We start from the raw sequence: 14,850 nt of genomic DNA, 5'->3' as shown, positions 1-14,850 counted from the left end.
TACATAATGATGATCCGTAGCCAAATTTGCCAAGTTCAATGACAAGAAACGTTCCCCCACGAAGAACCTCGAATCGTCTAATTCTCCGTGAAAATGAGGAAATGTTTAAACTTGACTTTGCTGGCCACGGTGAGCTTTGCTAAAATAACCCCATTGTTGCGACACAAACAAACACCGATATAATCGGTTTGAATAGACAAAAACGAAAATGCCAGCGGATATTCTTTTAGTTACCGCTGAATAAGTTTCGCGTCATCCTCGTAACTCACGCATCTTAGAACGCCCCAGGGATGTGTACCTCCTATAATGCGTGCTGAGGAGGCTCGGTACGAATTCAAAGCCTCACTTTGGTCCGTACTGTACGAGCTGGAGGTTGATCCGCTGCCGGACACGACGTGAAAAAGTTGCTGAACGAAACTCTACAGTTGAAAAGAATGAGATTTCCAATTGTTAGTCAGATTTATTATCGCCAAGGCACGTTGATTGTAAGCACCATTGCTTTGGTGTTTGCATTCATCTTTGTAATCCAGCACATGACCTATACGCAGAAGTCGGGACCTTCATCGGGATCCATTCGGGATGCGGTTGATCAAGCCCTCGAGTCCATCAACATTCGGCTCAGAGGAAGAGTTTCACCCATTTCATCCGAGTACAACTTGCTGGATCTCGATGAAACGGATCCGAGGCTGGCGGAATTGGCTGCGGAGAAATGCACAATAGGTAAAAATCAAATAAAATTTGGGTTATTCAAATTAATTATTGTACCGGTAATATCATAGAGTGGATGAATGCGGATCGATTGCAGCAGGATCATCCGTGTGTCATTGAAACCATCCGGCGACGCTACTTGCATCCACCGGCCGATTTAGACGTCCCTTATAATTTAGTCGCACCCAACAAAGCGGATCCATCAGTTGGGCAAGCGGCCAGCATATTAAATTATCTCGGCAATCAAGTAAGATAAACATTTAACTTAACTAATAAAAGATAAAATCAAATGATCCTCGTTGCAGACGAAAGGATTCTTTATCGAATGCGGAGCACTTGACGGTGAACATTTAAGCAACACGCTCTACATGGAGCGGACGATGCAATGGGGTGGAGTTCTGGTCGAGGCCGATCAGACGTCGTTCGGCAAATTGTTGTCCCGCAGACGCAAATCCTACGCCTTGCCCGTCTGCCTCAGTCTCCAGCCTTACCCGACACAAGTGACTTTCAAAGTCACTTACGCCATCGGCTCGGTTCAGGAATCGTTGACTCCGGAGCAATCCAAAGAGAGCAACATGCTAACCCTCCAGTGTTTCCCCATTTATTCCATTCTGTTGGCCATTGGTCAGACTCGAGTTGATTTCTTCAGTCTGGACGTCGAAGGACACGAATTGAGGATCCTAAAAACAATTCCCTGGCATAAAGTGGATATCAAGGTATTTAATTAACAACAGATTAAATTAAATAGAAAATTACCTGTAATGCGGATGAATTGCAGACGCTGGCAGTGGAATGGGACCACGTCGGAGAGAAACCGCTGGTCGACTATATGGGACCGAAAGGTTATTACGTTTTTGGTCGGAATACAGTCAATGTCGGAAACGACCTTTTCTTCGCCAAAAATGATTCACGTCATCGATAAAACACAAAATCAAAAACCCACCGATTTCATTTTTCTTATTTAAATCTACGACTATTCGTCGCATTTACATTTACGAAACTATTCAATGTGGTTAAACATTCTTGTGGTGCTCTTGTTGACGGGAAATAAATTGTACAATTATTTACGCTGCTCGGTAAAACTTGGAACGAATAGTTTTTTTTTACAGTGTTCTTTATGTAAATGTTGACGGTTGCATTCTTTTAAAAAAGGAACGTGGCGGAATGCCAAACACGAAAATGCTCGGCTATTTCCTGGATGGATCATAAAGGAAAGAAATGGCGAATTGTAAATATGGTTTTAGCATGCACATGTTATGGAACTGCAGATACTTTTACCTGTGCGACTGCGGAGATAAGGAAAGGCGCGGTCCCCTAAGACAACGGCCACTCCACTTGCATTCAAAATGTACATCATCACGCGGAAGATTAGCATAACGAAAAAAGTACACCTTGACCTCTAAAAGTCACTTTGCCCTTCAGCGGTGTCGACTACCTCAAACGTTAGCCGAATTCAATAGTCTTCTGTCCTTCCACGTAGTCAAATGAGGAATATGCAAAAATCTACATGAGCATCGAATACCTGCATAGAGCGATGCAGGCAAATTTTTATTTAGTTTGTAGTAAAATTTAGTACTACACTTTATTACAGCTGGTTAAAAATGGTAACTAATGTAGTCTTGTACCGGTTTCTCGATATCTCAAGTGATAATAATTAAAAAGAAATGGCAATTTTCATGAGACTCAATGAAAGAAGAAAAACGACCTATAAAATGATGGAGGGAAGGAAAATGGAAGGGAATCAAACTATTACGTCATGCCACATGTAAAATCGAAAAGTGGTTTTTTCTCAATTTTTAAAAATTTTCCTTGTTGAAGGAAAGGATTCGATTAACGTCGGCCGTGAGAGGCTTCGTCGTGCTGTTGTTCATTTTAAGAGGTGATTTCTTCATGGCTTGCTGTTGTTGCTGGAAGTGATGGAAAGGCGATGACATCCGATTGCCATGGCAACAGTCATCCGCCAAAGTTTCGACATTGGACTCGCTGAATTTTCGGTAACATTCGCGGCAGACCGCCATGTATTTCTCCGTTCCGCCAATTAGTTCCACCTTATTTATTGATCGATTTTAAATGCGAGTTCAAACTAAATCAATTTAATTCCCTACCTCCGTTTCGGAGCCAAGTCGTTGAGTGAAGGCCGCCTCCCCGTAGCAGCGCATACAAACGGCTGTAAGTTTAACGACATTTTCAGCTAACGGAACCAAATTCAAGAAATTTCCGAAACCTAAAATAATTCGATATTTTTAATTTTTAATTAGAACAACTATAAATTTAATTTTTACCTGATCGTTGGTAAGTTCCGTCCAGTGCGGCCACTACGACAATTTTACCAGCGTTGGCCATCGCTTCACAAAACTCGACTACATCAGGAAACTGTAGGCCAACAAAGTTGTTTGTAATAACCCAATTTGAAAAACGTAATGTTAATTTAGCATACGAATTGGCCTTCGTCAATTCCGATAACGCTGCAAGAATCGGCCAGGTGTGCGATGGATGACAGGACGGTGGCCGCAACGGCCGCCCGACTTTGTTGATCGTGAGTAGCCACTCCCTGGCCGCATTTCGATTCATACCGCAAGTCCTTGGCATACTGAAATCATCATAAGTATTAAAATTCAGTTCTAAAATAAATAAAATAATCAAAAATTACCTTGACGATCAAACATTTGTGATTGGCCACTTCATAGCGTTTCAAACGGCGAATTAATTCGGTTGTTTTGCCCGAAAACATGGGCCCAAAGATAATCTGCGTAGACAAAGGGAGGGGGAGAAATTTTAATAACTAGGCGCACCGGTGAAATTTTGGCAATGGTATACAAACTGTCAGTAAACAAAGAAATAAAAATAACAACGTCGGAAACGGGTCGGAAGTGAGTCATTTAAAGATAGTAGCTGACACAGAAAATTGCCATTCTGGACCTTTCCAACGTTAGGAAAGGATCATTTTAAAGTTTTATCCAAATTATGGAGTACGACGAAGATCTATCAAGTAATCCCTTTTTGAAGTTTTTCCAGGAGAATTGTACAGTTTTGTACGAAGAAGCTGTCAAGAATCAATGGATCCTTTGCATTCCATCGGCAAATAGTGTCTGTCAAGATCAGTTTGACGAGTTCTATGTTCGCAAGCACTTGATTGTGCAACATGGAGGAGAATCCAGGACACTGACCAATGAGCCAGTTCAAATAAGTGACGACAGGCTGATATTTGGATCAACTTCAGTTCGTATCCTGTTCCAGGAAACGATCTACACAAAATTGGGAAAAGTAAGGGCTCTCTGTATCGTCAGAGATGATCCAAATGCCAAGAACATCAAAAGCCCCACCATTCTTCAGAAAAAATCTATTCGAGACTCTGTAAGAACAGTCAAGATCACTTTGACCAACTACATGAAATCGGATCAAGATTTCGTCTCACCAGAAAAATTGAAACAATGCCTAGATGAAGTTAAAAACTACATTTCAAGCCTCGACAGAAGAATCTCAAGCTGTGTTATTCACAATCTCTACAGCCAGTTGATGGATCTCGTCACCATTGAGGCCAACAAAATTGATGCAAACCTCAACAAAATCAGGAGGAACAACTGTGACATATCACTTCAAGATCTTGAACTCCCAGAGGAGTTTTCATCAAGTATTACCATGGCACTTGCAGAACTGGAAAAGTTATCAGACAAAAAGTTGGTGACTGACAAGTTGGATTGTCTACGAAAAACAGTCAATTTGCTAACCAAAACAGATGTTCCAGCTGACCTGAATGCTGACAACTTACTGGCACTATTGAGCTACCTCATTCTGAAATCTCAAGTGACCAATTGGGCAGCCCAACTGGAGTTCATCAAATTCTTTCACACATCAAGCCTATTAGGTGAAGATGGCTATCTCATCTCGACATTGGAAGCGGCGATAGATCACCTGAAACTGGGCAGTTTCAATCAAACATTACCCAAAGATGTCCCTGACACACCGTTATTCAGAGCATCGGCTTTTGGCGATGCGGAAGCGCTAACAGAGCTCCTGTTCAGTTCCAAATTCGAGTGCCACCCATTGTGTTCGTGCCATTCCTGCGGATTGCCAAGAGTAGTCGACGCAATAGGAACCGATTCCAGGGGATGGACAGCTCTCCACTATGCAACGTATTACGGTCACAGCGACGCTACCCAGGTAAAACGGTTGAAATAATTAACAGAATATAGAGTTTGAATGATTAAAATCGTTCATAGGTTCTACTGAGAACATCCTTTCGCGATAAAGTTCAAATTCCTGATCCTGTAGGACGTACAGCCTTGCACTGGGCCGCTTTTAGAGGTATAAATATTCGGAAAACGTTCCTGTGCATAAATTAAACATTAAATCATTTTTCTTGGTAGGTTTCCAGACGTGTTTACTGTTGTTGTGCCACCAGTCCGGTTGTGATTTAAATTGTCGAGATCTTCATGGGAATACGGCCCTTCATTTGGCGGTTTTAAACGGACACGAACCGTGCGTCAAGGCCCTTTTATACTATTCGGAGCAAGCTCATTTTCGACTTAATTACGACGCCATGAATGGAAACGGGGACACAGCATTGCACCTGGCAGCCAGATGGGGTTACACCAATATTGTTCAACTTTTGCTGCAATGGGAAGTGGACTGCAGAATTTTCAACAAGCACAAGCAAACGGCTTCCGATGTGTCACAAAACCTCAAGATCTCGAGAATAATATCAAAATGCTGTGAGCTTGGAGGGAAAAACTTTAAGGAAGGATTTGGCAGTGGCAGATTCTGGACTGGCCTCACTCGTCAACTTTCCCTGAAACGAAAACCCATACCACTAAATCCAATTGAGTGATTCCTAAAATGATTTTATTTTAACATAGTGTTATTCTCAAATAATTAAATGTTTGCCTTGTGCCGATTTTAAATTAATTTTATGTTGATTTACCCTCAGAACCTACGAAATAAACATTCTTTACCCACACAAATGAATGCTAGTGTTAGCCCTTTAACATGTTTTCTTTACACTATTTCAAGTAAACAAGGTTTTCGTAAATCTTTGTTCGAACTTATATAGTGTGAAAAGTTGACAAAAATGTGATTGCACGTCACGAAACTTTCAATTCACTCCATAGACTGTAAATGCAAGAATAACAGAGGGATTCTACCTGGATTTGTCCTTTTGGGTGGTTCAGTTGGCAATTTCCGTACGAAACAGACATTCTTAAGCTTGAATAAAATGGTAGTTAACAGATCTAATGGTTTTCAACGACACTACGAAATTTTTCCTTCAGCGTGGAATTCTCCCGCCCAATTAGATAATAACCCCGAACAGCGTTGTCGATAGTAAACGTATTTAAGCCTTAAAAACGAACAAAATTTCTAACAAAAATAAATATTGGGGTATTTAATAATTATAGTCTTATAGAAGACTTGAAATTCTTTTTAAAAAATTATATAAATTAGTATAGGTTGTTTATAGTGTTGTAATAACAAAATAATCTAAAACCAAAGTAGGCTAGGTTCTGTGTGCTATAATAACCGACAAACGGAGAAGTAGATGCCAGAAATTTGACTTTATTTTTATCACCAAGCCGAGAAAACCAAATTAAGCAATCGTATTTCACTTATTAAGTTTGAATATATCGGTATCGTCCGTAAAGTGTGCTGTATGACACACCCAAAAGCTGAGCTCCTTTCCTCAGGTCCAGTTCGCGATCCTGTCAAGTGTAAAAAAATGAATGTGAGTTGGATGGTTGACAAGGTGCAATTTATAATTACCTGTATTCCTTTCAAGACAGCCTGCGTGAAGGGTTCTTCCCAGTATTGTTGTCGGTTTCCATGGCATTGGGCGATGTAGTCGTTGAATTTATAAACGATAAATCCTCGGAAGAAATCACCTAAATGAAATGATATTAACAATTTCATTTCCATTAATGAAGAAGAAGAAAACAGTTGACATTACATATGCATTGCTCTTGTTTGACTTGAGGGTGCGGATCACATTCAATGTTGGAAAATGTTGTCGAATCTTGGAGGACAGGATCGCATTCCAGCAAAATCGGTTCAAACGACGCCGCGAAATTTGGCGATGTAATCCTATTGGTGAAATTGGCCGGAATCGGAGTAGAATCGTTATTGACGGGTGTCATTTTTCTTGGGGTTTCCTGAATAAATAAAAATTTATTCAAACGCATTCAGCTCGGAGGTTAAATTCAAACAAAAATACCACAGAAACGACTTTTTCAATTCGAGGTGAGAAATTGGTGGACGAAGTTTGACTGTGGTCTGAATAAGGACTGCCGGAATCATCCGGATGGTTGACCGGCTCTAGATTACGTCGAATCCGAAGTCGTTTTCTGGATGACGATTTCACACGATCGTTGTGCGACTTTTGAAGCTCTGACGGAAGATTGCCCGGTGATGTAGACACTTCACTCATTGATGTTGTTGCATCGCCGTTGGTATTCTTTTCTTGGGTCGCTTGTGCTAGGCCATTAACTCCTAGACTTTCAGCTGTCTTCAGCAACGATCCTAGTTGTTCCTACATTCGTTTTAAATCATTTTCTGTGCCATAAATGTGCTCAAATTTTGTATAGTTAATTATACCCGTGATATGTTGATTTCTCCCTTGTACATGAATTCGATGATACAGGATAAATCTTCGAAACTGGTATCACGCATAATCACAATCATCGGTCCTGGAGAACACGTCGATTCCATGTGATGTTCCAAAAAGAGCTTTTCAAAATACTTGCTAGAAGCCGACAGCACCATCTAGCGTTCAAAATAAACAACCAAAGAATAATAACAAAACAATAATGGCAGCGATGTTTTTCGTCTGCATTAATATAAAAATAACTAAAAAAAAAGAAAAAAAAAAAGAAAAGTCCGTGTTTTTCATTTTAATTAATTAAAGTTTTACCTTGTGTGCTCGAATGCTGCGTCCCTGTGCCGCCAGAGTGACATCGGTGAAACTTTCGTTGGAAAACAATCTGCCAAAGACGTTGAGCAGGTTGTTCGAGTGGTTTTCCCATTTCAAGCGAAACTGATGATGATTAGACATGACTAACTAGTAACTATATGGGAATCAGAAACGTTCCAACTTTGGCAAATTTCAATCAAAACAAGTTTTCTTTGCTCAAAGGGTAACAACCAAGGTCTGCGAGGTGGTGCCAAAATCGACCATATGTCTCTTGAAACTATCGATTTTGTCGATAACAATTAATCGATCATCGTAATCTCTTTTCCCGTTTAGAAACAATCGACATTTGGGGTTTCGCTGGGGTTTCGTGATAACGAAAACTCTAGTCAAGAGTAAACCGCATCCGCTGGAATTATTCGTCCACCAACCATTGAATGTTTCATGAAGATGCAAAGACAATTTCGTTATCGTCCGGGTTATTTCCATTTCCTTGCACGTTTGAATGTCAGATTCAAAACAGGTTTCCCAATTGTGCTCACACGCGGATGACCTTCCCGTTTGAAAGCTGCGGGGCAAAACCTTGAAACGTTCGTGTCGTTTGTAATCACGGGGAAGAAAAGTTACCACCCGTTCTCCCGTCACAGCTGTTTTGTATTCCTATTCTTTTCCCATTCAGACTCAACTTCCACATAGTAACGGCTGTCAAAAAATTCGACCCTCGTCAGCAACGTGATTCGATCACATTAGGTAAGTTTTTGAAAATTTTCTAATTTAATTCAGTGAACCTGTGAGTCTCTGAGAGATTTACAAAAGTGATAGCACAAATTTAACCTTTGATTGGATGTTTAGATCAAGGTTGTCGGGAATTTCCCGATCACCACTCCAGCACGAACACAAACCCTCTATTCGTGAGTTGTGAATCACTCGGCGTGACATGATGTTGTCTCCAAGTGCGTACAGCGATGAAGGTGCGCCAACAAATGAATTGTCATTCCAAGAGCTGGAAATAATCATTGGCCATCTGGAGATCGGCACCGTGGTCACGAAATTCTTCAAGAACAAACAGCCAGACAAGAGGAACTTGCTGTTCAAGAGAGAATCCCGGCAAATTGTCTGGTACAAGGAAATGAGCAAGAGGAACGTGTACGAAGGAATTAGTAAGCGAATTTTCCAATTCTTTTTAATTTACGCGGCAACGTTGCATCTCTCCCGTCAAACCATGGTCAAACTTATAAACAAAACATTCTCTTCTGTTGACAGTTGATTTAAGGGAAGTTAAGGAAATTCGAACTGGCAAAAGTTCAAGAGATTTTGAACGATGGAACAACTTACCGGAATACGCCAAGTTCGAAGATAATCGATGCCTGAGCGTTTTCTATGGCCGCGAATTCCGTCTGAAAACACTTTCCATTTGTGGTACTTACACCTTCAAATCGATCAAGTTATTCTTGACAACAATAAACTTGTAATTCATATTTCTGTTAGCCATTTCAAAACAAGAATGCGACCGATGGATAGAAGGACTGCACTACCTGACCCGAGACACTTGCAACACGATATCTTACCCTCTGCAGCTGGAACGTTGGATATGGAAGGAATTTTACAACATGACTCCAGACAGGACCACCGTCACTCTGAAAGATGTCAAAGTCTTTCTGCCGCTCATCAATTGTCAAATTCCTAAAACTCGTTTGAAAGAAGTTTTCCATGAAGTCAACAATCGAAATAATGGTGAACTTTCATTCGACGAATTTGCTTCGCTCTGCCACATCCTCACCTACGACGGAACTGTATGCATTTACAATTAATTATTCTTTAATTCAAGTTTCTAAAATCAAGTTTATTCGTCGTAGATATACCACACGTTCTTCCAGAAATTTTCCACCGACGGAGTGATTATTTCACTGGCGGATTTCCAGACGTTCCTGGCCGAACAAGGTGACAGCAAAGCCTTCAAGGAAAGCGACTTGGTGACAGCCATGTTCATGCGTGATTTCGTGCGGGATCCACGACGTAGTACCGTGGCCGATCAAGACTACGAAGAAGGATTCTTCACCGCCAAAGAGTTTATGAGTTATATGTTTTCCCACCACAACGAACTCTTGGATCCTAAGCACAAAGTCGTCAACCAAGACATGGACCAGCCCTTGTCTCATTACTGGATCGCTTCCTCTCACAACACGTCAGTGCCCTAACAATTAATTTTGAAAGGTTTATTAAAATTAATACTTTTATTTTAAAGGTATTTGACTGGTGACCAGCTGAAAAGTATGTCCAGTGTTGAGGCTTATGCTCGATGTCTGATGCTAGGCTGTCGATGTGTCGAGCTGGATTGCTGGGACGGCCCGGATGGCATCCCCGTCATCTACCACGGAAATACAATCACGACGAAAATCAGTTTCCTGGACGTCGTGAAAACAATTCGTGATCACGCGTTCGTCACTTCACCTTACCCGGTCATCCTATCCCTAGAGGATCACTGCTGTCTGACCCAGCAGACTAAAATGGCCGCAATTTTCGAAGAAATCCTTGGTCCCATGTTGCTTAAAACGCCCATACCCCACCAGAAAATGGATCAGGAAATGCTGCCGTCTCCCAACGAATTAAAAGGGAAGATTATCCTCAAGCACAAGAAATTACCGGAAAAATCCACTGACGTCACTTCGCAAACGGTTGAGCAACCGGAATGCTGCAGTAAGAATAATAACATTTCCTAGATTACGTGTAATTGTCTAATTATTTGAATTGATTGCAGTCGCCGATTCCGACAGTGGGCCCTTGGAGAAGAACGGAATTTTGTACTTGGAAGACAAAGTGAAAGGCGAATGGGTTTCTCATTTCTTCGTCCTGAGCGACGCCAAAATGTATTACACCAAATTCAACGCCAAGGACAATCAGACGGAAGAGGAAGAGGAATACGAGGAGGATGACACCATTTCAATGGCATACCAGCCCGTGCCGGAAGGCGTTCCGGAATACGAGCTCCATTTCGGCGAGGTCTGGTTCCACGGTCGATTGGAAGGAGGTCGAATCCGGTCGGAAGAACTTTTGAAACAATACGGACCTAGTCTAGGTGATGGAGCATTCCTTGTCCGAAATAGCGACAATTTTGTTGGCGATTTCTCCCTGTCGTTTTGGTAATTTTCATTAATGTTTATGGTCAGTAATTATTTTTAAAAATGAAAAATTACGGGATTTAGGCGCCAAGGAAAGGTTTATCACCTTCGAATTCGTCGGCCAACTCGTACCGGAAACGATGGGAAACCCGTGAAAATGTATCAGCTGGAAAACGGCGTCTATTTCGACAGTTTGTACAGTTTGGTTGTCAACTACAGAATCAATCCGCTTAAAAGTCCCGTAAGTGATTGATTCGTTTTAGAAAAACCGCAGTTTCATAATTTGTTATTTCCAAATTAGAGTTTCAGCATCGTTTTCAACAATCCAGTTCCTCAACCTAGCACTCACGAGAGGATGAAGTGGTACCACCCAACAAAAGGGCAAGCGGAAGCCGTCGAATTACTCCGCAGCATTCCAAACGATGGAGCTTTTCTGGTCCGACCAAGTGATAAAGAATCGGGCACATTTTCCATCTCGTTCAGGTTTGAATGACTTTAAATATTATTTTGGCTTTCACAATTAAAACGGAAGAAATTAAACAGGGCGGAAGGAGAAATCAAGCACTGCCGGATTAAACAAGAAGGCCGTTTGTTTATCATTGGATCGGCCCAGTTTGAGAGTCTCGTCGATTTGATCAATTATTACGAGGTGAATCCTCTTTACGGACAAGTTCACCTCCGCATTCCGGTAACGGATGACATATTAACGCAAATGGAGCAAGGCCTTCCTATTGGCGAACCAACTTGCAATTCAGATCCATCAGCAAAGGAATTAAAACAGGATCTCTATTTGGTATCCGACGCTCTGATGGGTCCAATGGGGGTGTGTATACAACAATCATTTATATCAACATCATTTATAGAAATGACGTTTAAACTAATTTGTTTGGTTTAAGATTACGGTCAAGTCGCTGCAAAGTTACCAAAGTCAAGAAGACGACGAACTGAGTTTCCCTAAAAACGCCATCATAAAAAACGTCAAGAAAGTCGATCAACATTGGTGGCGGGGAGACTACGGAGGACGACTGCAGTATCTTTTTATGGCTACTCTCACGCAAGAAATTGATTCCGAAGAAGCTCAACGATTCCTGGAAGAAAATGTAATGATCCAATTTATTATCCACTTCATTTGGCTTTTACAAATTTAATTTTCTCTTGACAGTCCGCCGATGGAGTTGCCAATGGACTGCAGACTAAAGAAAGTTACGATGTGGCCGGGGCTGAAGTGGAGCTGTTGAAATTGCAAGCGTCGCTGGTCAGGGGCCAGTCTGTTTCGAAAGTCGAATCCGAAAACGTCGAAAAAGTCGAACGTTCCGTCAGCGTCAACGTCCCAGAGTACACCACCTCTCCCAGCACCGAAAACAAAACGAGTGGCTCACCCGAGTGGCTACTCCGCGTGAAGTTGGCATCCAAAACAGAAACACTCGAATTGGGTGTCGAGACCAGAGAAGATGCCCTGGAGTGGCGCAAAGCCATCACGTAACTAAATCATCAATTGATTTTAAATTGAGCAAATGAATTATACTAAATTTTAATGGATTGACAGGAGCATTAGCGGCGATCCACTCGAACCCCAAGACACCAAGAATTACAGCGAAATCGAAATCCGATGCAGAATCTCCAAAGCCCTTTCCGACCAAGTCGTGTACTGCCGGGCCAAGCATTTCAATCAGGAGCGAATTGTGGGCGAGGGACGCAATCCCTGTGAAATATCGTCCTTCTCCGAAATCAAAGCCGAAAAGTTGATGCTCTACGAACCGAAATTCTTCCTCTGGTACCACCAGGTGATGTTGAGTCGCCTTTACCCGAAAGCCACACGAATGGACTCGAGTAATTACAGCCCAATGCCTTTTTGGAACGTCGGCAGTCAGATTGTGGCTTTGAATTACCAGACACCCGGTTCGTTTTTAGAACGACTTTTACGCCTTTGATTTGATTAATTCATTTGTGATTAAAATTAATTTTATAGATAAAAACATGCAGATCAACGAAGCGAAATTTTTACAAAACGGCAAAAGCGGTTATGTTTTGAAACCGAGTTACATGCGGAAGACATCCGACTATAACCCGTCCTACTGTTCATTGTCTGACGAGGATCCCGTTTCACTCGTTGTCAAGGTATTAATTAATTATCTTTTTTTAATTCGAAGGGAATGAACTGAAATATTCTTATAGATCATTGCTGCTCGGCACTTGACCACACGTCATTTGAAATCTAAACGAGGCATTGTTAGTCCTTATGTCGAGGTTGAGGTGATTGGCTGCAATCAAGATTCGATTAGCAACAAACGTACAACAAAGACCATCCGTACGAGACTGTTTTGATGTTCGTTTCATTTTGATTGATTCAATTATTTCTCTATAGCTGACAACGGTTTCAATCCTTTTTGGGACGAATCATTTCAATTACACATTGCACGCCCTTCTTTGGCTATTCTGCGGTTTGCCGTCTACGATTCGGGTAAACTAGAAATCGATAAAATATTTTATTACAATTCTTTATTTGTTATTTTTACGACAGACATGTTCGGAGAATCGTGTCTTATTGCACAGGCCACATATCCGGTATCAATCAATTTAATTCAAATAGTAAAAATGAGTGTTACTTAATTTTTTGAAATATTTAGCTTGCGTGCATTCGCCGAGGGTATAGAAGCGTGCCATTAAAGAATGGTTTCAGTGAACTGTTGGAAATGTCATCCCTCCTTATTCTGTTGGATCATCAGAAACGGAAAAAAGTATAATTCTTATTCTTATTGATTAACTCTGACTTGTAATATTTATTTCTCACTTTTTTAAATAATTTTCCGGATAACCAGGAATCATTCAGCATGGTTAGCAATACAGTGCTGCTGCAGAAAGACCGTGCGGATAGGCTCCGTGAATTACAAGCGCAAATCTCCGAGGCTGAATTACGTGAAGACGACACGGCGGTACAGTTGGCCCGGGCTGAATTCCAGGAAATTGAGTCGCAAATGGTCGAAGAGTTTCATCGTATGGCTTACTATTAGCCAGTGAAAAAAATGAATCATGTGCCTCCCAATTTTTAGAAAATACAAGGAAAACTTTGTTTCATAGATTTATTCAAAGGATACCTAGTAGACTCTAGCTAATGTATCCCTCGAGAATGTTACTTAATGACTGGAGATGATTAATTACTGATGTAGAGCATGGGTTTTAGTCAGGTGATTATTGATGAAGGCCAACAGCGATGGCAGGGCGATAATAAAAGAGAATTAGGGAAGTAACTAGACAGTTGTCTGTTGGAATCCAACAAGTCTGTATCTGGTCTCCAGCAAGTGGTAGCAATAGAATTTGCAAATTCTATTCTGTAACTTTTGCAAAATGTTTCTCAGGTGAGCCCATATCAGCCAGGATTTTTGAAATATTCCCTCTTATAAGTTTTAGTTTATACAAATTCACAGGTTTTCTACTATTATTTTTCTGTTGGGTTGCGTCTCCGCCAAATCGGTGAATTTGCTTTCTTTGAACGATGATAATAATAATGGCGACACGCGTTTGGGCGACACTACCGATGGCGTGGTATATCTCTACCCTGATTTAAGAGTCACGGTAAACATTCTTTATTCATTTCTCCATTTATGAATCGGATTTGAAATTAGGAATTATTCTCTTCAGACGCTGGATCCCATCATCACAGAGCCCACCAAACGGGATGCGGACGTGACGGCCTCGGTCACACCTTTGCCCCATCTTCCCCTCAGTATTAGCAGGGATATGGAATATCCGCACAAATCTATTCCTTCTGAGGAAGATGTTGACTTTCCAACCGATGATTATGACATCGAATGTGACACCGAAGGTATGTGCTGGGATCACTATGACTACTAGAAGAGCAATGCAATTCCGTCGTCTAACAAAGAGACTACAACAGGTGGCCAAAACAAATATTTTATCTGTAGCCTACTATTTCCCATAACATTGGTGTGGTTCAAGGTGTAATTTGTATCATGAATTTAAATATATAAGCTTATGTGAACATCATCTAATTAGTATTCGTCAGTTTAATTTTGACTGATGTACCCTATTCATTTTTACACCTGAGGAACTGAAGTCTATAGAGATGCAAATTTATCTCAAACTTAAAGTATTTAGGTCTGTATGACT

General features: G+C 41.1%; 6 protein-coding genes across 6 annotated transcripts; 4 read left to right on the top strand and 2 right to left on the bottom strand.

Annotated features, from left to right (window-relative positions):
• Positions 1-332: 332 nt before the first annotated feature.
• Positions 333-1,790, top strand: LOC124316413. The gene is made up of 4 exons (XM_046782344.1): positions 333-720; positions 780-955; positions 1,014-1,424; positions 1,487-1,790. The coding sequence occupies exons 1-4, from the start codon at positions 435-437 to the stop codon at positions 1,628-1,630; spliced, it is 1,017 nt and encodes a 338-aa protein (XP_046638300.1). The 5' UTR covers positions 333-434; the 3' UTR covers positions 1,631-1,790.
• A 426-nt stretch (positions 1,791-2,216) lies between these two features.
• On the bottom strand, positions 2,217-6,001 carry LOC124316502 (thymidine kinase, cytosolic-like). The gene is made up of 6 exons (XM_046782491.1): positions 5,850-6,001; positions 3,359-3,454; positions 3,146-3,298; positions 2,991-3,081; positions 2,814-2,932; positions 2,217-2,756 (listed from the first exon to the last, which is right to left on the bottom strand). Exons 1-6 carry the CDS (start codon positions 5,901-5,903, stop codon positions 2,505-2,507), a joined length of 765 nt encoding a protein of 254 aa, XP_046638447.1. The 5' UTR covers positions 5,904-6,001; the 3' UTR covers positions 2,217-2,504.
• Positions 3,510-5,692, top strand: LOC124316216 (ankyrin repeat domain-containing protein 27-like). Its single transcript, XM_046782026.1, has 3 exons — positions 3,510-4,869; positions 4,929-5,013; positions 5,076-5,692. The coding sequence occupies exons 1-3, from the start codon at positions 3,673-3,675 to the stop codon at positions 5,534-5,536; spliced, it is 1,743 nt and encodes a 580-aa protein (XP_046637982.1). The 5' UTR covers positions 3,510-3,672; the 3' UTR covers positions 5,537-5,692.
• Positions 6,002-6,242: 241 nt separating the features above from the next.
• On the bottom strand, positions 6,243-7,878 carry LOC124316406 (protein abrupt-like). The gene is made up of 6 exons (XM_046782335.1): positions 7,607-7,878; positions 7,291-7,458; positions 6,911-7,225; positions 6,647-6,848; positions 6,463-6,581; positions 6,243-6,401 (listed from the first exon to the last, which is right to left on the bottom strand). The coding sequence occupies exons 1-6, from the start codon at positions 7,745-7,747 to the stop codon at positions 6,312-6,314; spliced, it is 1,035 nt and encodes a 344-aa protein (XP_046638291.1). The 5' UTR covers positions 7,748-7,878; the 3' UTR covers positions 6,243-6,311.
• Positions 7,879-8,231: 353 nt separating this feature from the next.
• Positions 8,232-13,799, top strand: LOC124316127 (1-phosphatidylinositol 4,5-bisphosphate phosphodiesterase gamma-1-like). Its single transcript, XM_046781875.1, has 19 exons — positions 8,232-8,353; positions 8,456-8,763; positions 8,867-9,022; positions 9,092-9,396; positions 9,460-9,788; positions 9,849-10,300; positions 10,362-10,743; positions 10,807-10,963; positions 11,024-11,205; positions 11,266-11,545; positions 11,619-11,822; positions 11,885-12,201; positions 12,269-12,621; positions 12,692-12,840; positions 12,898-13,030; positions 13,088-13,183; positions 13,244-13,287; positions 13,350-13,460; positions 13,542-13,799. The coding sequence occupies exons 2-19, from the start codon at positions 8,541-8,543 to the stop codon at positions 13,731-13,733; spliced, it is 4,065 nt and encodes a 1,354-aa protein (XP_046637831.1). The 5' UTR covers positions 8,232-8,353; positions 8,456-8,540; the 3' UTR covers positions 13,734-13,799.
• An 86-nt stretch (positions 13,800-13,885) lies between these two features.
• Positions 13,886-14,706, top strand: LOC124316591. The gene is made up of 3 exons (XM_046782610.1): positions 13,886-14,078; positions 14,148-14,295; positions 14,362-14,706. Exons 1-3 carry the CDS (start codon positions 14,068-14,070, stop codon positions 14,572-14,574), a joined length of 372 nt encoding a protein of 123 aa, XP_046638566.1. The 5' UTR covers positions 13,886-14,067; the 3' UTR covers positions 14,575-14,706.
• The last annotated feature ends 144 nt before the right edge of the window (positions 14,707-14,850 follow it).

Source organism: Daphnia pulicaria, chromosome 12 (assembly GCF_021234035.1).
Source record: "Daphnia pulicaria isolate SC F1-1A chromosome 12, SC_F0-13Bv2, whole genome shotgun sequence".
NCBI lineage: Eukaryota > Metazoa > Arthropoda > Branchiopoda > Diplostraca > Daphniidae > Daphnia > Daphnia pulicaria.
The sequence above is the reverse complement of the archived record's forward strand: the minus strand, read 5'-3'. Positions and strand labels throughout refer to the sequence as shown.

Bases quoted from the DNA above. Each gene is read 5' to 3' on its own strand.
- LOC124316216 (XM_046782026.1), top strand. From the start codon at position 3,673: ATGGAGTACGACGAAGATCTATCAAGTAATCCCTTTTTGAAGTTTTTC. The intron at 4,870-4,928 runs GTAAAACGGTTG...AATCGTTCATAG, and splicing joins GTCACAGCGACGCTACCCAG to GTTCTACTGAGAACATCCTT. The intron at 5,014-5,075 runs GTATAAATATTC...TTTTCTTGGTAG, and splicing joins GCACTGGGCCGCTTTTAGAG to GTTTCCAGACGTGTTTACTG.
- LOC124316127 (XM_046781875.1), top strand. From the start codon at position 8,541: ATGATGTTGTCTCCAAGTGCGTACAGCGATGAAGGTGCGCCAACAAAT. The intron at 11,206-11,265 runs GTTTGAATGACT...GAAATTAAACAG, and splicing joins ACATTTTCCATCTCGTTCAG to GGCGGAAGGAGAAATCAAGC. The intron at 11,823-11,884 runs GTAATGATCCAA...TTCTCTTGACAG, and splicing joins AACGATTCCTGGAAGAAAAT to TCCGCCGATGGAGTTGCCAA.
- LOC124316406 (XM_046782335.1), bottom strand. From the start codon at position 7,747: ATGTCTAATCATCATCAGTTTCGCTTGAAATGGGAAAACCACTCGAAC. The intron at 7,459-7,606 runs GTAAAACTTTAA...TTTGAACGCTAG, and splicing joins GCAGCATTCGAGCACACAAG to ATGGTGCTGTCGGCTTCTAG. The intron at 6,582-6,646 runs GTAATGTCAACT...CATTTCATTTAG, and splicing joins CAAACAAGAGCAATGCATAT to GTGATTTCTTCCGAGGATTT.
- LOC124316591 (XM_046782610.1), top strand. The intron at 14,296-14,361 runs GTAAACATTCTT...TATTCTCTTCAG, and splicing joins ACCCTGATTTAAGAGTCACG to ACGCTGGATCCCATCATCAC.
- LOC124316413 (XM_046782344.1), top strand. From the start codon at position 435: ATGAGATTTCCAATTGTTAGTCAGATTTATTATCGCCAAGGCACGTTG. The intron at 721-779 runs GTAAAAATCAAA...GTAATATCATAG, and splicing joins TGCGGAGAAATGCACAATAG to AGTGGATGAATGCGGATCGA. The intron at 1,425-1,486 runs GTATTTAATTAA...GATGAATTGCAG, and splicing joins GGCATAAAGTGGATATCAAG to ACGCTGGCAGTGGAATGGGA.
- LOC124316502 (XM_046782491.1), bottom strand. From the start codon at position 5,903: ATGTCTGTTTCGTACGGAAATTGCCAACTGAACCACCCAAAAGGACAA. The intron at 3,455-5,849 runs GTAGAATCCCTC...TTGTCTACGCAG, and splicing joins ACCCAAAAGGACAAATCCAG to ATTATCTTTGGGCCCATGTT. The intron at 2,933-2,990 runs GTAAAAATTAAA...GAATTATTTTAG, and splicing joins CGGAACTTACCAACGATCAG to GTTTCGGAAATTTCTTGAAT.